General features: G+C 41.0%; 2 protein-coding genes and 1 non-coding gene across 3 annotated transcripts; 1 reads left to right on the top strand and 2 right to left on the bottom strand.

Annotated features, from left to right (window-relative positions):
• The first annotated feature begins 227 nt into the window (after nucleotides 1-227).
• trnae-cuc (transfer RNA glutamic acid (anticodon CUC)) lies at nucleotides 228-299 on the top strand. The gene has a single exon. It is a non-coding gene; the product is annotated as a tRNA-Glu (tRNA).
• Nucleotides 300-1,039: 740 nt separating this feature from the next.
• Nucleotides 1,040-5,821, bottom strand: LOC144196759 (tubulin alpha chain-like). Its single transcript, XM_077717189.1, has 5 exons — nucleotides 5,647-5,821; nucleotides 5,106-5,175; nucleotides 3,175-3,397; nucleotides 2,395-2,543; nucleotides 1,040-2,211 (listed from the first exon to the last, which is right to left on the bottom strand). Exons 2-5 carry the CDS (start codon nucleotides 5,106-5,108, stop codon nucleotides 1,237-1,239), a joined length of 1,350 nt encoding a protein of 449 aa, XP_077573315.1. The 5' UTR covers nucleotides 5,109-5,175; nucleotides 5,647-5,821; the 3' UTR covers nucleotides 1,040-1,236.
• A 2,011-nt stretch (nucleotides 5,822-7,832) lies between these two features.
• Nucleotides 7,833-13,038, bottom strand: LOC144196806 (nuclear receptor subfamily 4 group A member 2-like). The gene is made up of 7 exons (XM_077717262.1): nucleotides 12,892-13,038; nucleotides 11,995-12,809; nucleotides 9,960-10,089; nucleotides 9,710-9,867; nucleotides 9,422-9,621; nucleotides 8,584-8,762; nucleotides 7,833-8,390 (listed from the first exon to the last, which is right to left on the bottom strand). The coding sequence occupies exons 2-7, from the start codon at nucleotides 12,802-12,804 to the stop codon at nucleotides 8,131-8,133; spliced, it is 1,737 nt and encodes a 578-aa protein (XP_077573388.1). The 5' UTR covers nucleotides 12,805-12,809; nucleotides 12,892-13,038; the 3' UTR covers nucleotides 7,833-8,130.
• Between the last annotated feature and the right edge of the window lie 405 nt (nucleotides 13,039-13,443).

Genomic DNA, 13,443 nt, shown 5'->3' with positions numbered 1-13,443 from the left:
TGAACCGACCTGGATTTGAACCCAGGACCCCAGAGCTGTGAGGCCGATGCACTAACCACTCATCCCCCCAGGTCACCCATTCAAAAACTAAAAATTAACTAAATATTTTCCTTCCTGACCTTTAGAACTGCTCTATCTGTGCAGCTCCATCTAATTTTTTGGACAGCATGATGGTGTCCTAATGTGACCAAAGACAGAAAATCCTGCACCATGTACCTCATGTACCTTCCCTGGTGGTCTAGTGGTTAGGATTCGGCGCTCTCACTGCCGTGGCCCGGGTTCGATTCCCAGTCAGGGAACTTGTCTTTGGGATGCGATGTTTCCATCATGGTGGCATGCTAACAAGTCTGTATAATGAAGTACTATATTGTGTATTGCTTTGAAAAACCCTAAAGCCATCTTATTAGAGACCCACCCCAAAGCCAGGTTATTTGTTTACATAATTTACACAAATGTGTCAGTTTCTTTAAGTTCTTGTTAAAACCTATAAATCACTGGTTTGGGGGGTGGGGGGCATCTTTTCATCTTCAAAACCAAAAGAGGTTGGTCAATAATTTAAAAAAAAAACCACATGACAAATGATCAAAGGCTACTGTAGGTTTATGGACATGCTGTATAACCACACTCATGGTTTATTTTTAGATCATTCAGAGGTAGGCCTGAAGGTCAACCACGCTTTGTCTCCTTCTTAGCGAGGACACAAACTGCGTTAGAACGACATTTTGTAGGCATTTTCTAGAGAAGCATATGCATATATTCTTAAAGCCTATTTTTTTTAGATTTACTCTCTGGGCTAATAAATAATGTAATACTAATAATAGATTAATTGTAGGGAATGTTATCTGTAGATCCCAGGTTAGCCAACAAAGGGCATGAGCACCCTTTTTTTTAGTAGTAAATACAAGGGTTTATTATAAAAGAAATTTACACTCTGTATGAATAGATTTTTTTTATCTGACCCTATTTTTCCAACCAGGATACCTATCCCAGAAAATGGAATAATTATGTGCAATTTTGTTGGAAACAACAGCAACAAAACCCCTTTTTAACGGTTTTATTTGAAGACAGTACAAACACGTATCGCTCCAAAGAAGAAGACTCAAGATTAAGAAAAGCAAACATGATTTGGTTTGAGGCCTTGCAAACTTTAGATCGCCATATGTTTATTACTTGAAAATATACCAGCCTTTACAATGAAAGTCAGACATAAAGTAGCTTAATCTACATCTTCCTTATCTAGTATTCCTCTCCATCTTCATTTTCCTCCCACGAGTCGACGCCCACCTCCTCGTAGTCCTTCTCTAGTGCAGCCATATCTTCTCTGGCTTCAGAAAATTCTCCCTCCTCCATCCCCTCACCCACATACCAGTGCACAAAGGCCCTCTTGGCATACATCAGATCAAACTTGTGGTCCAGTCGTGCCCAAGCCTCAGCGATGGCGGTGGTGTTGCTCAGCATGCACACGGCCCTCTGGACCTTAGCCAGGTCTCCTCCAGGCACCACGGTGGGGGGCTGGTAGTTGATGCCTACCTTGAAGCCGGTGGGACACCAATCCACAAACTGGATGGAGCGCTTGGTTTTGATGTTGCTAATGGCCACATTCACATCTTTGGGCACGACGTCACCGCGGTACAGCAGACAGCAGGCCATGTATTTGCCGTGGCGAGGATCGCACTTCACCATCTGATTGGCTGGCTCGAAACAGGAGTTGGTGATCTCCGCCACCGTCAGTTGCTCGTGGTACGCCTTCTCCGCCGAGATGACGGGGGCGTAAGTCGCCAGAGGAAAGTGGATGCGTGGGTAGGGCACCAGATTGGTTTGGAACTCAGTCAGATCTACATTCAGAGCTCCGTCAAAGCGCAGCGAGGCGGTGATGGAGGAGACGATCTGACTGATGAGTCGATTCAGGTTGGTGTAGGAGGGGCGATCGATGTCTAGATTCCTACGGCAGATGTCGTAGATGGCCTCGTTGTCTACCATGAAGGCGCAGTCTGAGTGCTCCAGGGTGGTATGTGTGGTCAGAATGGAGTTGTATGGCTCCACCACAGCAGTCGAGACCTGAGGAGCTGGATAAATGGCAAACTCCAGCTTGGATTTTTTACCAAAGTCTACTGAAAGACGTTCCATTAGGAGAGAGGTGAAGCCAGAACCAGTTCCTCCTCCAAAGGAGTGGAACACCAAGAAACCCTGGAGGCCAGTACACTGGTCAGACTGAAAGAGAAGAGACAATTTCACTTAAAATATTCTCTGTTGAGGATAGGAATTAGGGAAATTTGACTTTTCAACTGATTTTATCTAAAAATGGTGGGGGAAAAAATGTACAATAAGAGCCATATTCAAGGGAGAGAACTATTAACTCTGACAACTGTTCAGAAATACTTTGCGTCTGCTCACCAATTTTCGTATCCTGTTCAGTACTGAATCAATGTGCTCCTTCCCAACTGTATAGTGGCCACGGGCATAGTTGTTGGCAGCATCCTCCTTCCCAGAGATGAGCTGCTCTGGATGGAACAACTGACGATATGTGCCTGAGCGCACCTCATCTGCAAGATAGTTTGAACATTAAAAAACATAAAACGATGCATTGGCCAACTTGAAATCTTTCCATTTTTCTTTGTTAAAGAGATACATGAAATCAAGAAAATAAATCAATAAAAATTGGGTTTTGAAATGTATTTTAAGTATTAATCCATTGGTTGCTATTGACAGCAATAGACACCTGAGTTAAGGGGCCACAAACAACAAAATAATAAAAAGATATAAAGATGTTCTAATATATATATATACTTATATTTACATTACTGAAACAAATCTACACAACTTTCTACTTTTGGTTGCACAAATTTTAAGGTTTTGACCTCTGTTTAAGTGATTAGCTCAATCTAGTGTTAAAGCTGAGAAGTGCAATGAAGGCTGTATTTAAGCCCTTTATGCATGCCATATTCATTTTCATTGTTTTCTGCGGGCCAATAAAAACTGGGCATTGGGTCAGTGTTGAAAATAATAAAAAATGCTGCTAGGAACAATAAGTGCTGTGTATTTGTTCTACAAACAAATGTGTAAACAACAAATACTTTTTAACAAATCAAGCAATAGTCTACAAGCAGACTACAACTTCGACTAATATCAAATTCAATCAGTACAGTCGGCTACTTCAACGAAAGTCCAACTCACCGATGACGGTGGGCTCCAGGTCGACAAATATGGCCCGGGGCACGTACTTGCCGGTGCCGGTCTCACTAAAAAATGTGGTGAAGGAATCATCAGAGCCTCCCGTGCGCCTAGGTTCGGGCATTTGGCCATCAGGCTGGATGCCGTGCTCCAGACAGTACAGCTCCCAGCAGGTGTTGCCCATCTGGACGCCAGCCTGACCCACATGGATGGAGATACACTCGCGCTGCATGGGGATGAAGGAAAGAAAAGACTTAACATGGGCACAAATTCCATTTTGTTCCGAGCCAAATAAACCATTTCTGTGTGTATCCTGGCAATCAAAAGTAGTTGGAACCTGTGCTAAATAAGTAAGAGGTGGTGATTAGCACATATGTGGGCCCCACGATCTCACACCCTGCTGAAGAATTTTCAAGTTTTTTTTCTTAAGTCAGGGAAGAGCAGGAAATGGGAGGAGGCAGGCTACGATTTACAAGTCAAGTCTCATAGTTGTGCAGCAGTTTGGCCTAAAGCACTGAACGTCTACAACTCAGGATATTTACCGAGCTCAAACAAGTTTTCTTTGGGTTCATAGTCATCAAAACTCCTGAGCGGCATTTTTTTCAAGTGCCCTGTACGCGCCTCTCTATCAACATTGTGAAATTTTCACCTTGTGACTTCATTTTCTTTGGAGAGAGAGAGAGAGAGAGAGAGAGAGAGAGAGAGAGAGAGGGGGATGGGACATGACTCATGGGTATGTTTGTGTTGTTGGGAAATTCCTCTCTCCCGCTCCTACCCACTCTGTCTAGCCCTCTGCAGATAGTCAAGCTTAAAACATGTCCACAATGAGTCTCATTGTGTTTTTCCACTGATGCTACAACTGCGTCACTGGCTGCCTAGTGCGCATCCAATGATTACAGTACAGAATTGCTTGGTGTTTTGTTTTGCATTCCCTAACCTTGACCTTTGACCCTACCTTGTCCTCCCAATAGGGGCTTGCTAAGTATGGAGACAGCAGCCAGAGCAGCTATTTTGAGGGATTCATTCAGCAGCTGCCCCCCCATATGGATGCCATTATCATAAACATCCACACATCCTTAATACACGAACATCATTAATGTGTTGAAAAGAACTCTAGAACAATGTAACATAATGTTATTGTATCACGTAGAAGCACTTTTAAATGATTAAAACTAAAATTGTCCACCTACGACAACTACACATGTTTTCATATCTAATCAGATCAAACTGCAAAAACCTCTAAAATACAGTAATTAAATTTACTGAAAACACATTGTTTGAATGTGTATATTTAAAAAAAGTGCGTTTGAAAGCGTCATCACAATATGGAGAAAAGATTGTAGTCCAGTTCCATTTGTCAGCTTGTGACGCCACACACTATTTCTCGACATGTTGTATCCTGAATGGCCGAGCAGGAAGTGGCAGCCGCTCAAAATTGCACCAATCATCGCTCTTTCTCAACAAGCTGTAAACGTTACAACACACCCCGATTCCGCCAAAAAAGTTGACAGTAGTTCCTTGGCCAACTAATATTGAACAAAGGATTTAAGACTGTTTACTATATCAATCCTAATCTGCCATTTGACCACAATCATTTGCATTTGTTTTTAGGAAACTATATATATTAAGCTTAAAATATTTGAAAACCTCTCGGCCTATAGAGGCCACATCAGCATTCCCCACCAGAAAGACCCGCACATAAACCCTTTTATCAGGCCTCTAGGCCCCATATGGAAAGTGTTAACCTTCAGTAAAGCCACAGTCACATGCCTAGAGGCCCCTTTCCACTACTTTGCCCTCATTTCTTTTCGACTTCAAGCACATTTTGTATTCTCAGAGTAAGCTGATTTGGCAGATGGTTGCCAGAGAAAAAAATAGGAAAAGTACAGCTAACAACACAGAAGATTCACAATAGTAACAATTCTAAAACTCACCATTTTGATGTTTGCAGTGTCCTTATTTTTTCGGAAAAGAATTCAAAACCAGATGGTCCTCACAGTGCACCTATAATGAGATCTCTGTGAGTAAAGTCCAGTCGGCCTGTCAAACACATACTTTTATAACTGACAAAGTAGGAGGAGGCAGAGGTGGAGCCAGTAGTAGAATTTCCACCCAGTTTGGCTTCCACCCTGTGAGAAGACTTCCTGCATTTCCTTTTCAGACCAAAAGCAAATGGGGCCTCATTTGCAGATGACTTTGCTCATAGCTAGGCACACAGTTGAAAAGTATGACACCAATATTTTGCCAGAATACATAAAATTATAAATTGACTGTTACTCTCCCTCGTTTAACCCAGTATGCATATGATATAATTTACATTTTTTCACATTTCTTCCCTAATTTAGATAAGAAATTTTGTCTCAGGGCTTCTTGCAACAACTCTGTTTGGTAACATAGTAGCCAGATACATGGTTTAATAGTATCCTACGAGCACTAGAGCATGGCAAACAATACAGGGTTTACCCCACTTCTTACCCATTAGTGGAGATCCAGCTCTCCTCACGACTCTTGTAAAGATTAACACTAAATTTTTGTGTGAACTTGTGCTGTGTTAATGTCACAGATTGTCAAGCCCCAGACCAGATTGGTGGCTGGTTGTGCCTGCTACCTAGTCTCAGGCCCAGCCCCTAATCACTCAAACGTTTCCAGGTGTGATTCATCATCAGCCAGTTGGGAATATTTAAAGCCAAGAAGAACTTAACCAGGCTGTTGGATTGTTTTAATAATGTCTACTAATCTACCACCTCTTGTTTTTGCTCCCAGGATCCCGACCAAGATCCAGGCCCACGACCACGGACCATGGACCACGTACAATGACTTTTATGCCTCTGCCTGTCCCTTGGATTATTCTAATAAAGATTTCATATCCAGACTTGCTCCTCTTGCCTCCAGTTTCCTCTCTCATCCAAAAAATATGCAGTAAAGGATGATTGAACCCTCTAAATTGCCCCTAATTATGATTATGATGGTGCCTGTAGTTAACTGGGATAGGCTCCAGCACCCCCTGCAACCCCTGTGAGGTTAAGTGGTTTGGATATGTAGTGGATGATTATATTTTTATTTTATATATGTTTTCCATTCATATTCAAACCAATATAAACTAAGCTTTGATAGTTTACTACTTGTAATATCAGTTATTGTCAACAGATAGCGCCATTGTCATTTTGTTTCACAGGTTGCATTTTGCTGGAGGTGTGAAGGTAATCCAGAGATTACCTTTTCAAGTATTTATTTCTCATTTTCTACTCAAACGCAAAGAAACAAATCTCCCGCACTGGAATAATTATCACCGGTGACCTCATTAGCTTCAGGTGTAAGTGAGCGATTTGGGTAGATTTCCAGTCTCTCGGGAGACTCTTGTATTCCATAATCCGATCCATTGATTCAAGTGTTTGGACCCCCCTACTGGGTCACAATTGGAGAGACCTATTGAAGGATAATCCATTGAAAATGAAACTCTCCCAATTATTATTTTGTTTTTTTTGAAGTGGCCACTTCATCTTAAACCACTAATCAACTGAAATCCACTTTAAATTTGTTAAGATAATATGGTGCTTTGAAGTCATCAAAATTGGGCTGCAAAAGCAAACTAACTCTTTTTTTTGTTCTTAAAAAGTGATAAAGCTATAATATAGCTATGAAATTATTAACATATATATACATCATTATTATGTTTATCGTTAGAAGACATATAGCAGTAGAGGTAGGATGGATGCATATTTGGCGTGTTTGCTGGTCAACAAATGTACATGCACTCCGCAAAACATTCTATGCACCTGATCAGTAATTCGTTCTAATCGGCGATAGATTACATGTTAAAAGTCATCAGGGGTCTGGGCCTTTTGACCCATCAGCGTTGGGCTGGTGCTCGGGGGCTCTGTGTTACCACTGATAAGGCTTTAAGCTGTATTGATGCTGGATGGGTGCAGAGATGAAAGTGAGCACTCACACAAATTGATGAAATATTATTTGATGTTGCTGTGCGGTCATTAGATGGCTTGAGGGCCCTTAGGGCTCGAAAGTATCCCAGAAGTAAAGAGAAACTTTATTTTCCAGGAAGTTCACATTCTCCAGTTGAGGAAAATCTGGCATTTGATTTAGACCGTAAGTGGAGAGTCATCTAATACTGAAACTAAGTCTAGTCAAGTTTATTTATACAGCCCTAATCACATCTCACTCAAAGACTGTTAATGTGACTGACTTTCATGTTATCCCCACAGGGGTCGCCACAGATAAATAATCGATATTCGACAAAATTGCAATATAGTACATTATAATAACCTGCAACATCTAGTGGCATACACAATCAATATTTATACAAGAACACATTGTGAACCAAAAAATACATTGTTTTCATAGGAGGACATTTTTGAAATGTGCCTATTAAAGAAACAATTCCATTGCTAATACTTTTGAACTATTTCCAGCAGATACTATTGATTGTAATGGTTTAAATTCAGATCTAATCTAATCTAACCTAATGTAATAGAATTATGTACTGCTTCTCCACTCATTGGGGGCGTGTCATGTCATCTATAGTAAAATACTAAAATAAATTAAAGGATTGACTGAAAGGGCCCCATTCTTTAGTCCTCTGACTCCATGCTGATCTTTTGTCATAGCTTTTGCACCTGTTCTGAGCTGAAATGAAGGAGTCCAGCAATTGTCAAAGGTTATTTATTGAAACAAACTTGGCAAGACAAAACAAATACATTTACATTCACGAGTACACACGAAACAGGATTTTCAGATTTATATTGACAAGACAATTGTGAATTAGCAAATGTATTAAAAAATAATGTTTGTTGGATAAAAATCACCATTCATTGGAATTCAAATTTCACATTTAGAGGAAAGTACGATTCAACATGAAATGTTGTGTGCTGGATTCTTAAATAAATCTTTACTTGACGCAGAACAAACTTCTCACAATGTCCTTGAATGAGCCCTCTGGGGTTTTCAAAAGGGTAACGTGTCGAGGAATAACTTATCTATTATTGCAGGTGGCGGCACCAGATCCTCCAGCTTTAAATAAAAAATCCTTTGAAGGCCTTGAATGCACAGAGTGCGCAGCTCAGGAAGCTTTTCCACCAGTCTAAACAAATGATTTGACCATTTGGTTGAGTCTCTCTCTATGTGTAGACTGCCCTCCTTTAGACATTTGACAATGCTACTCTGCAGTTCCTCCACCTTCCTCGGATCTTTCAGTCCGTGTCGCTCTGTCCAACAACATTGATTATTTAAAAAAAAAAAAAAAAAAAAAAAAAAAAAAGATATATATATATATATATATATATATATATATATATATATATATATATATATATATATATATATATATATATATATATATATATATATATGAAGATATATATTGATATAAATTCAATAAAGAAGAATGGGACGTCTCACCAGTGACTAGGGCAAGAACACATATGCAGGAGAAGGTAGCCATATCCAGATTCATCTTGTGAAGGTTGGTAGAGAACTCCACAATACTGTCAATCCATTCACCGAACCCCCGCAGACATTGAAGGCGGTGCCACACAGAGCCATCACAGAATACTAGCTTCCCTTCAACAGGATTGGATCTGAAACAAAAAAAAACCTTATCCTGCCTGGTTGATTAATTGGCAGGCATTGACATCCAATGCATTTTGAATGGGAGCAAAATAGAATGAGCAGCAACACACAAATGTAGTTTTCGCTTTTGTGTGCCTCTTATTACAGAAAAGTAAAGAGAGAAAAACATTTTTCAATTATTGTTTTTTGTTTTTGTAATCATGTATTTCAACAAAAACAAAATCAATTATTATTCCATTTCATAATTCAATAATGGGTGTGGTAAAATAGGAAATTCACCTTTATTCCTTATTGTATTAAGCGTTCACCTGACACAAGATCGGAAATAAAATATGGTTTTGCCTCCAATAGTGCTGATACTATATTAGCGAATAGTACATACATAAAGGCCAAAAGTTCCATCGGCACTAGATTATGTTTCAGCAACATTGGCAGTGGTAGACATCCAATCTGTTTTGATTGGGAGGACCAATAAGAGCTGCCAGCACTTCTCAGTCAAGTTGACTTGGGCTTTTATTGCTTTTATTGGCAGCCAGTAAGTTAAAGGCTAATGGATCGATCTGGTTGTATGAGTGAATCAGAATGCAGGTGCATAATTCTTTGATAGTATCACAGACAATTCCAACATATGAATGACTTGAAATTTTAGAAAGTAATCCCTGTTTACCTGTACGACAGCCGTAACACGAAAAGCTCCAAGAATGATGAATAGAACAAGAGATCTTGGTCATGCTTAGGCAAAGAGACAAATCCAGGTATCTTCAGCGCCCATGCCCGAATCACTTCCATTGATCTGGTCAGAAGGTCGTAAAATTGCCGCACATGCTGAGCATCATCTCCTGAAGGGCTTTCTAGACCTTCGTGAAACTCCGGAAGGCCACAAAAAATAAAAACGTATGGTAAGTGTTCTATGGAGTCAAAGCTCCTTCTGATATTAAGAGCATTTTTGTTTTACTTTTGAGTAATCAAGCCGTGAGGATGAAGGGTTGGACTCCACGTGTGCTTTGACGAGGGAACTGAGCAATGAATTGAACTGTGAGGAGGAGTCAGGAAGCCCTTTGGGCTTGGAGGGAAGGCGACCTCTGCGACCTTTTAGACTGTCAGTCCGCACCACTGAATGACATAAGGAGCCCCCCACCCCAAGAAAAGACTGTAAAAAATAATGTCACAGTTCAGGAAACTGTTTGACAGCATTCATATATTACCTTCTTTGACCATTCCCACTGCAAGGCATTTCTGGAAGCGACAGTGTTGGCATCGGTTCCTCCGGCGCTTGTCCACTGGGCAACTCTTGGCTGCCAAACACACATACTTGGCATTTTTCTGCACTGTGCGCTAAAGGAGGATTACAATATTCAGTCATCACACAAAAGTTCTATTGACAAAGACATGAGGTGAAAACACTGAAACATTTCAGAAACAGACTCATAAAGAAACGTGAGCATCAATGTTCCACTGATTTTGAGGTGTTAAGATACTCAAAATACCATTAAGTGGAAAGGCTCTTTGAAAATCAGGAGCAGTATTCTTGGTCCTGGGGGTTCTGTGAGGTGCTGCAAAGCATTCAATTTGCCGACAGGCCAGTCTGGGTAAATACAGGGTCATGGCCATTCATAATTGCAGCAATTGTCCTGGGAATCTTTATCAAAGAGGGAAGAAGAAGGTTTCTGATTCACAGCACGTCAATGGCGATTTTCAAACAAGGCATTTGGCCCAGTGAACGCTAAGGTCAGGAGGTCAAAAGCAGGCATGTGAGTAATCCATCTATCCATTTTTTTACTCCTTAAACTGTTCAGGGTCATGGGTGAGCTGAAACCTATCACAGCTGACTTTTACTTCAGGTGAGCTCTACCCTTGACTGAGAACATATCAGCACATCAGAGCATATATAGATGCACAAAAAAGGTTTGCAACTCAGATTTGCGCGTAAAGAAAAATTTGGAGTTTCCAAATGAACAAATTTGCATGATTTATGGAAATAGAAACACAATATGAACATAGAAAGGTCAGAGAAGTCTGCTCTTCAAACATCCAACAATCCTGCTGGCAGACATTAAGAAATGAGCAACACAATGCAGGCTTCAAGCAAAATAACAAAGCGCTGCGTGAAATGTGTTTATTTAATGACATAATGTGCATTACATGGATTTATGTATTTCTACTCATTTCACACTGAAACAAAAATTAAGAAAAATATATCTTGTAGATTAGCGCTGACTCCCAATTTTTCCACTTGCTAATCCAATAAAACAAGAGTAGACGATAGTCTACCTCTCAGTTTAATTACTCATTGTCCAAGTGAGAAGTTATTTTGTATATAGTAAACATCAGGTGGCAGTCATCAGTAACTTTTTTTCTTGGATGAAATAATGTGAGATTTTTAAACTTTAATTTTGTGTGGCTTTCTAATTTTAATAAAAGTGTATATTTTTCCCAATATACAAACAGCCTTTCAATGACTGAAAATACAAATTGTGATATGTTGATATCTACCCTTAACATTACATTTTTGACAGTTTTTTAACAGTTTTTTTTTTTTAAATAACCTTCTAATTGTTTTGTATTTGTATCATAAGAACTTATAGAACTCCAAATGTGACTTTAGATAACTCTGGTGTTCCCCACTGAGTCTAAAGCTTTTCAAAATACTATACTGGGTATGATTCTTACATGTTTATTTAACAAATCAGAACAGTAAAAATAATAACCGTTATACATCTAGTAACCAAACTAGGCTCTGCCTTTCGCAGATATTGGGTTTATTTGGCTATTTATGTTTAGGACAAGGGTGGCGAACACGCGGCTCTTGAGCCACATACGGCTTTGTGCTTCTTATCATATTTTGTATATGCTGTGTCTCTTTGCCTCATGTTTTTATTCATGCCTAAAACACACTCAAATGTATCAGGGTCCATGACAAATAAATCATAAATTACCTTTAAAATATAATTTGTCAGATTTGGCTGTTTTTTGGAAGGTGAAGACAGTGTTATGGTGAATAATATGGTTTTAATTCGGTGTTTTTATTGGTGTGTATGTCTATTTTGGCAGGTCACTGCATGGTGTGACTCTGACTCTCACAGTTGAATTATTTTGCTCTTTGTGTCTAACTGGTTTGGGAGCATTATCTTTGAAGCATGGATACTGGTGACATATGGATAGAGAACTATTGTATGCAACCTATACATATACTACATGTTTTTTTACACATCTATGTATGTGTGTGGTCAAAGAACCCACCTTGAAGAAACCTTTGCAGCCCTCGCAGGTCCGCACTCCATAATGCTGGCAGGCTGCGTTGTCCCCGCACACCGCGCACAAACCCTCCGCGCTCAGTCGTCCTCGGTCGGGTGCGCACGTGGGGGTACCGAAGTGGTCCATGAACTGCTGCTGACTGTGAGCCAGCTGGAGAGGGTGAAAAGCCGCACACGTCTGCTTCCCAAGTCCAGCACGGCAAAGAAGCCCAGGAGTGTCAAGTGCTTCAAAAGCGTCAAATTTCACCGGAGTGCACGCTGAAAAGTTGGGATTGCCTTCATGAGGATGTTTGATGGAAAAGAGGGAGAATGTGGAGAAGGCGTTTTTCCTCTGTGCTGCTACTAAATACTCTTGACGGAAGAGAGAACTGTGCGCGTCCTCCCATGTTGCTCTTGGTGGAGTTTGAAAGTTGGCCGTGATGGGCGCGCGTGAGGATGGAGACTGATAATAATAAACAGAACTCGCAGAGGACAACAAATCGGCCGCATGCAGGTGCTGTTGCTGTTGGTTGGACTGGAAGCGAGCTGGGAATCCACGCGCATCCTCCGCCTTGATGCACGATGACATCTCCCCATGAAGCGGCATTTGGAAGAGACACTGGGACTTGGCGTCATAGCTACAAGCGTAAGCATCTGCGCTGGGTGATGTGGCTGATATTTCACTGTTGGCAAGGTCCATGCTGAACTTGAGGAACTCTGGTGAGAGGAGGTCACAGCTCGGCTCTCCACCTGCGCTTTGAGACGCGGGGCTGGCTCCTGGAGGAGAGGAGCTGCACTGGGTCTGCACGCATGGCATGGTCACTGCAATCGGACAAAAAATGATGCTTATATGACCATAGGCAAATAGAACTTCACTTCATAATCTTCTGGAAATGGTTTGTACCTTAGACATTCATCCAAGATGCGGCTAAAGAGATGCGTAGAGATCATCAAGTGCTCTTGCTGGTTAGAAAGGTGAAGAAATGGCTCTCAGTGCTTCACGCTCCAAGGCTTGACGCTCACAATGTGCTTTTGTTTACCTACTGTGTCTGCCAAAACCATCATGCAAAGAGAGAGAGAGAGAGAGAGAGAGAGAGAGAGAGAGAGAGAGAGAGAGAGAGAGAGAGAGAGAGAGAGAGAGAGAGAGAGAGAGAGAGAGAGAGCGTGGGGGGCGGCTCTCTACTTTGCCCCCACGGTGGGGGCCCACCAGGGCTTCTTGCAGGCACTGTGCTGGTAACATAGTAGCCAGATACATGGTTTAATAGTACCCTACGAGCACAAGAGCACGGTGACCCGTTCGGGGTTTACTCCACTTATTGCCCATGATTAGTGGAGATCCAGCCCCCCTCGTGACTCTTGTGAGGATTAACAATACGGATTTGTGCTGTGTTCATGTCACAGATATGTGATTAAGTAACAGTCAGTTTAGAAAAGTGGACAATAAGTCATTTGATTC

This window comes from Stigmatopora nigra, chromosome 1, assembly GCF_051989575.1.
Source record: "Stigmatopora nigra isolate UIUO_SnigA chromosome 1, RoL_Snig_1.1, whole genome shotgun sequence".
Lineage (NCBI taxonomy): Eukaryota > Metazoa > Chordata > Actinopteri > Syngnathiformes > Syngnathidae > Stigmatopora > Stigmatopora nigra.
This window is presented reverse-complemented; position numbering and strand designations above follow the sequence as displayed.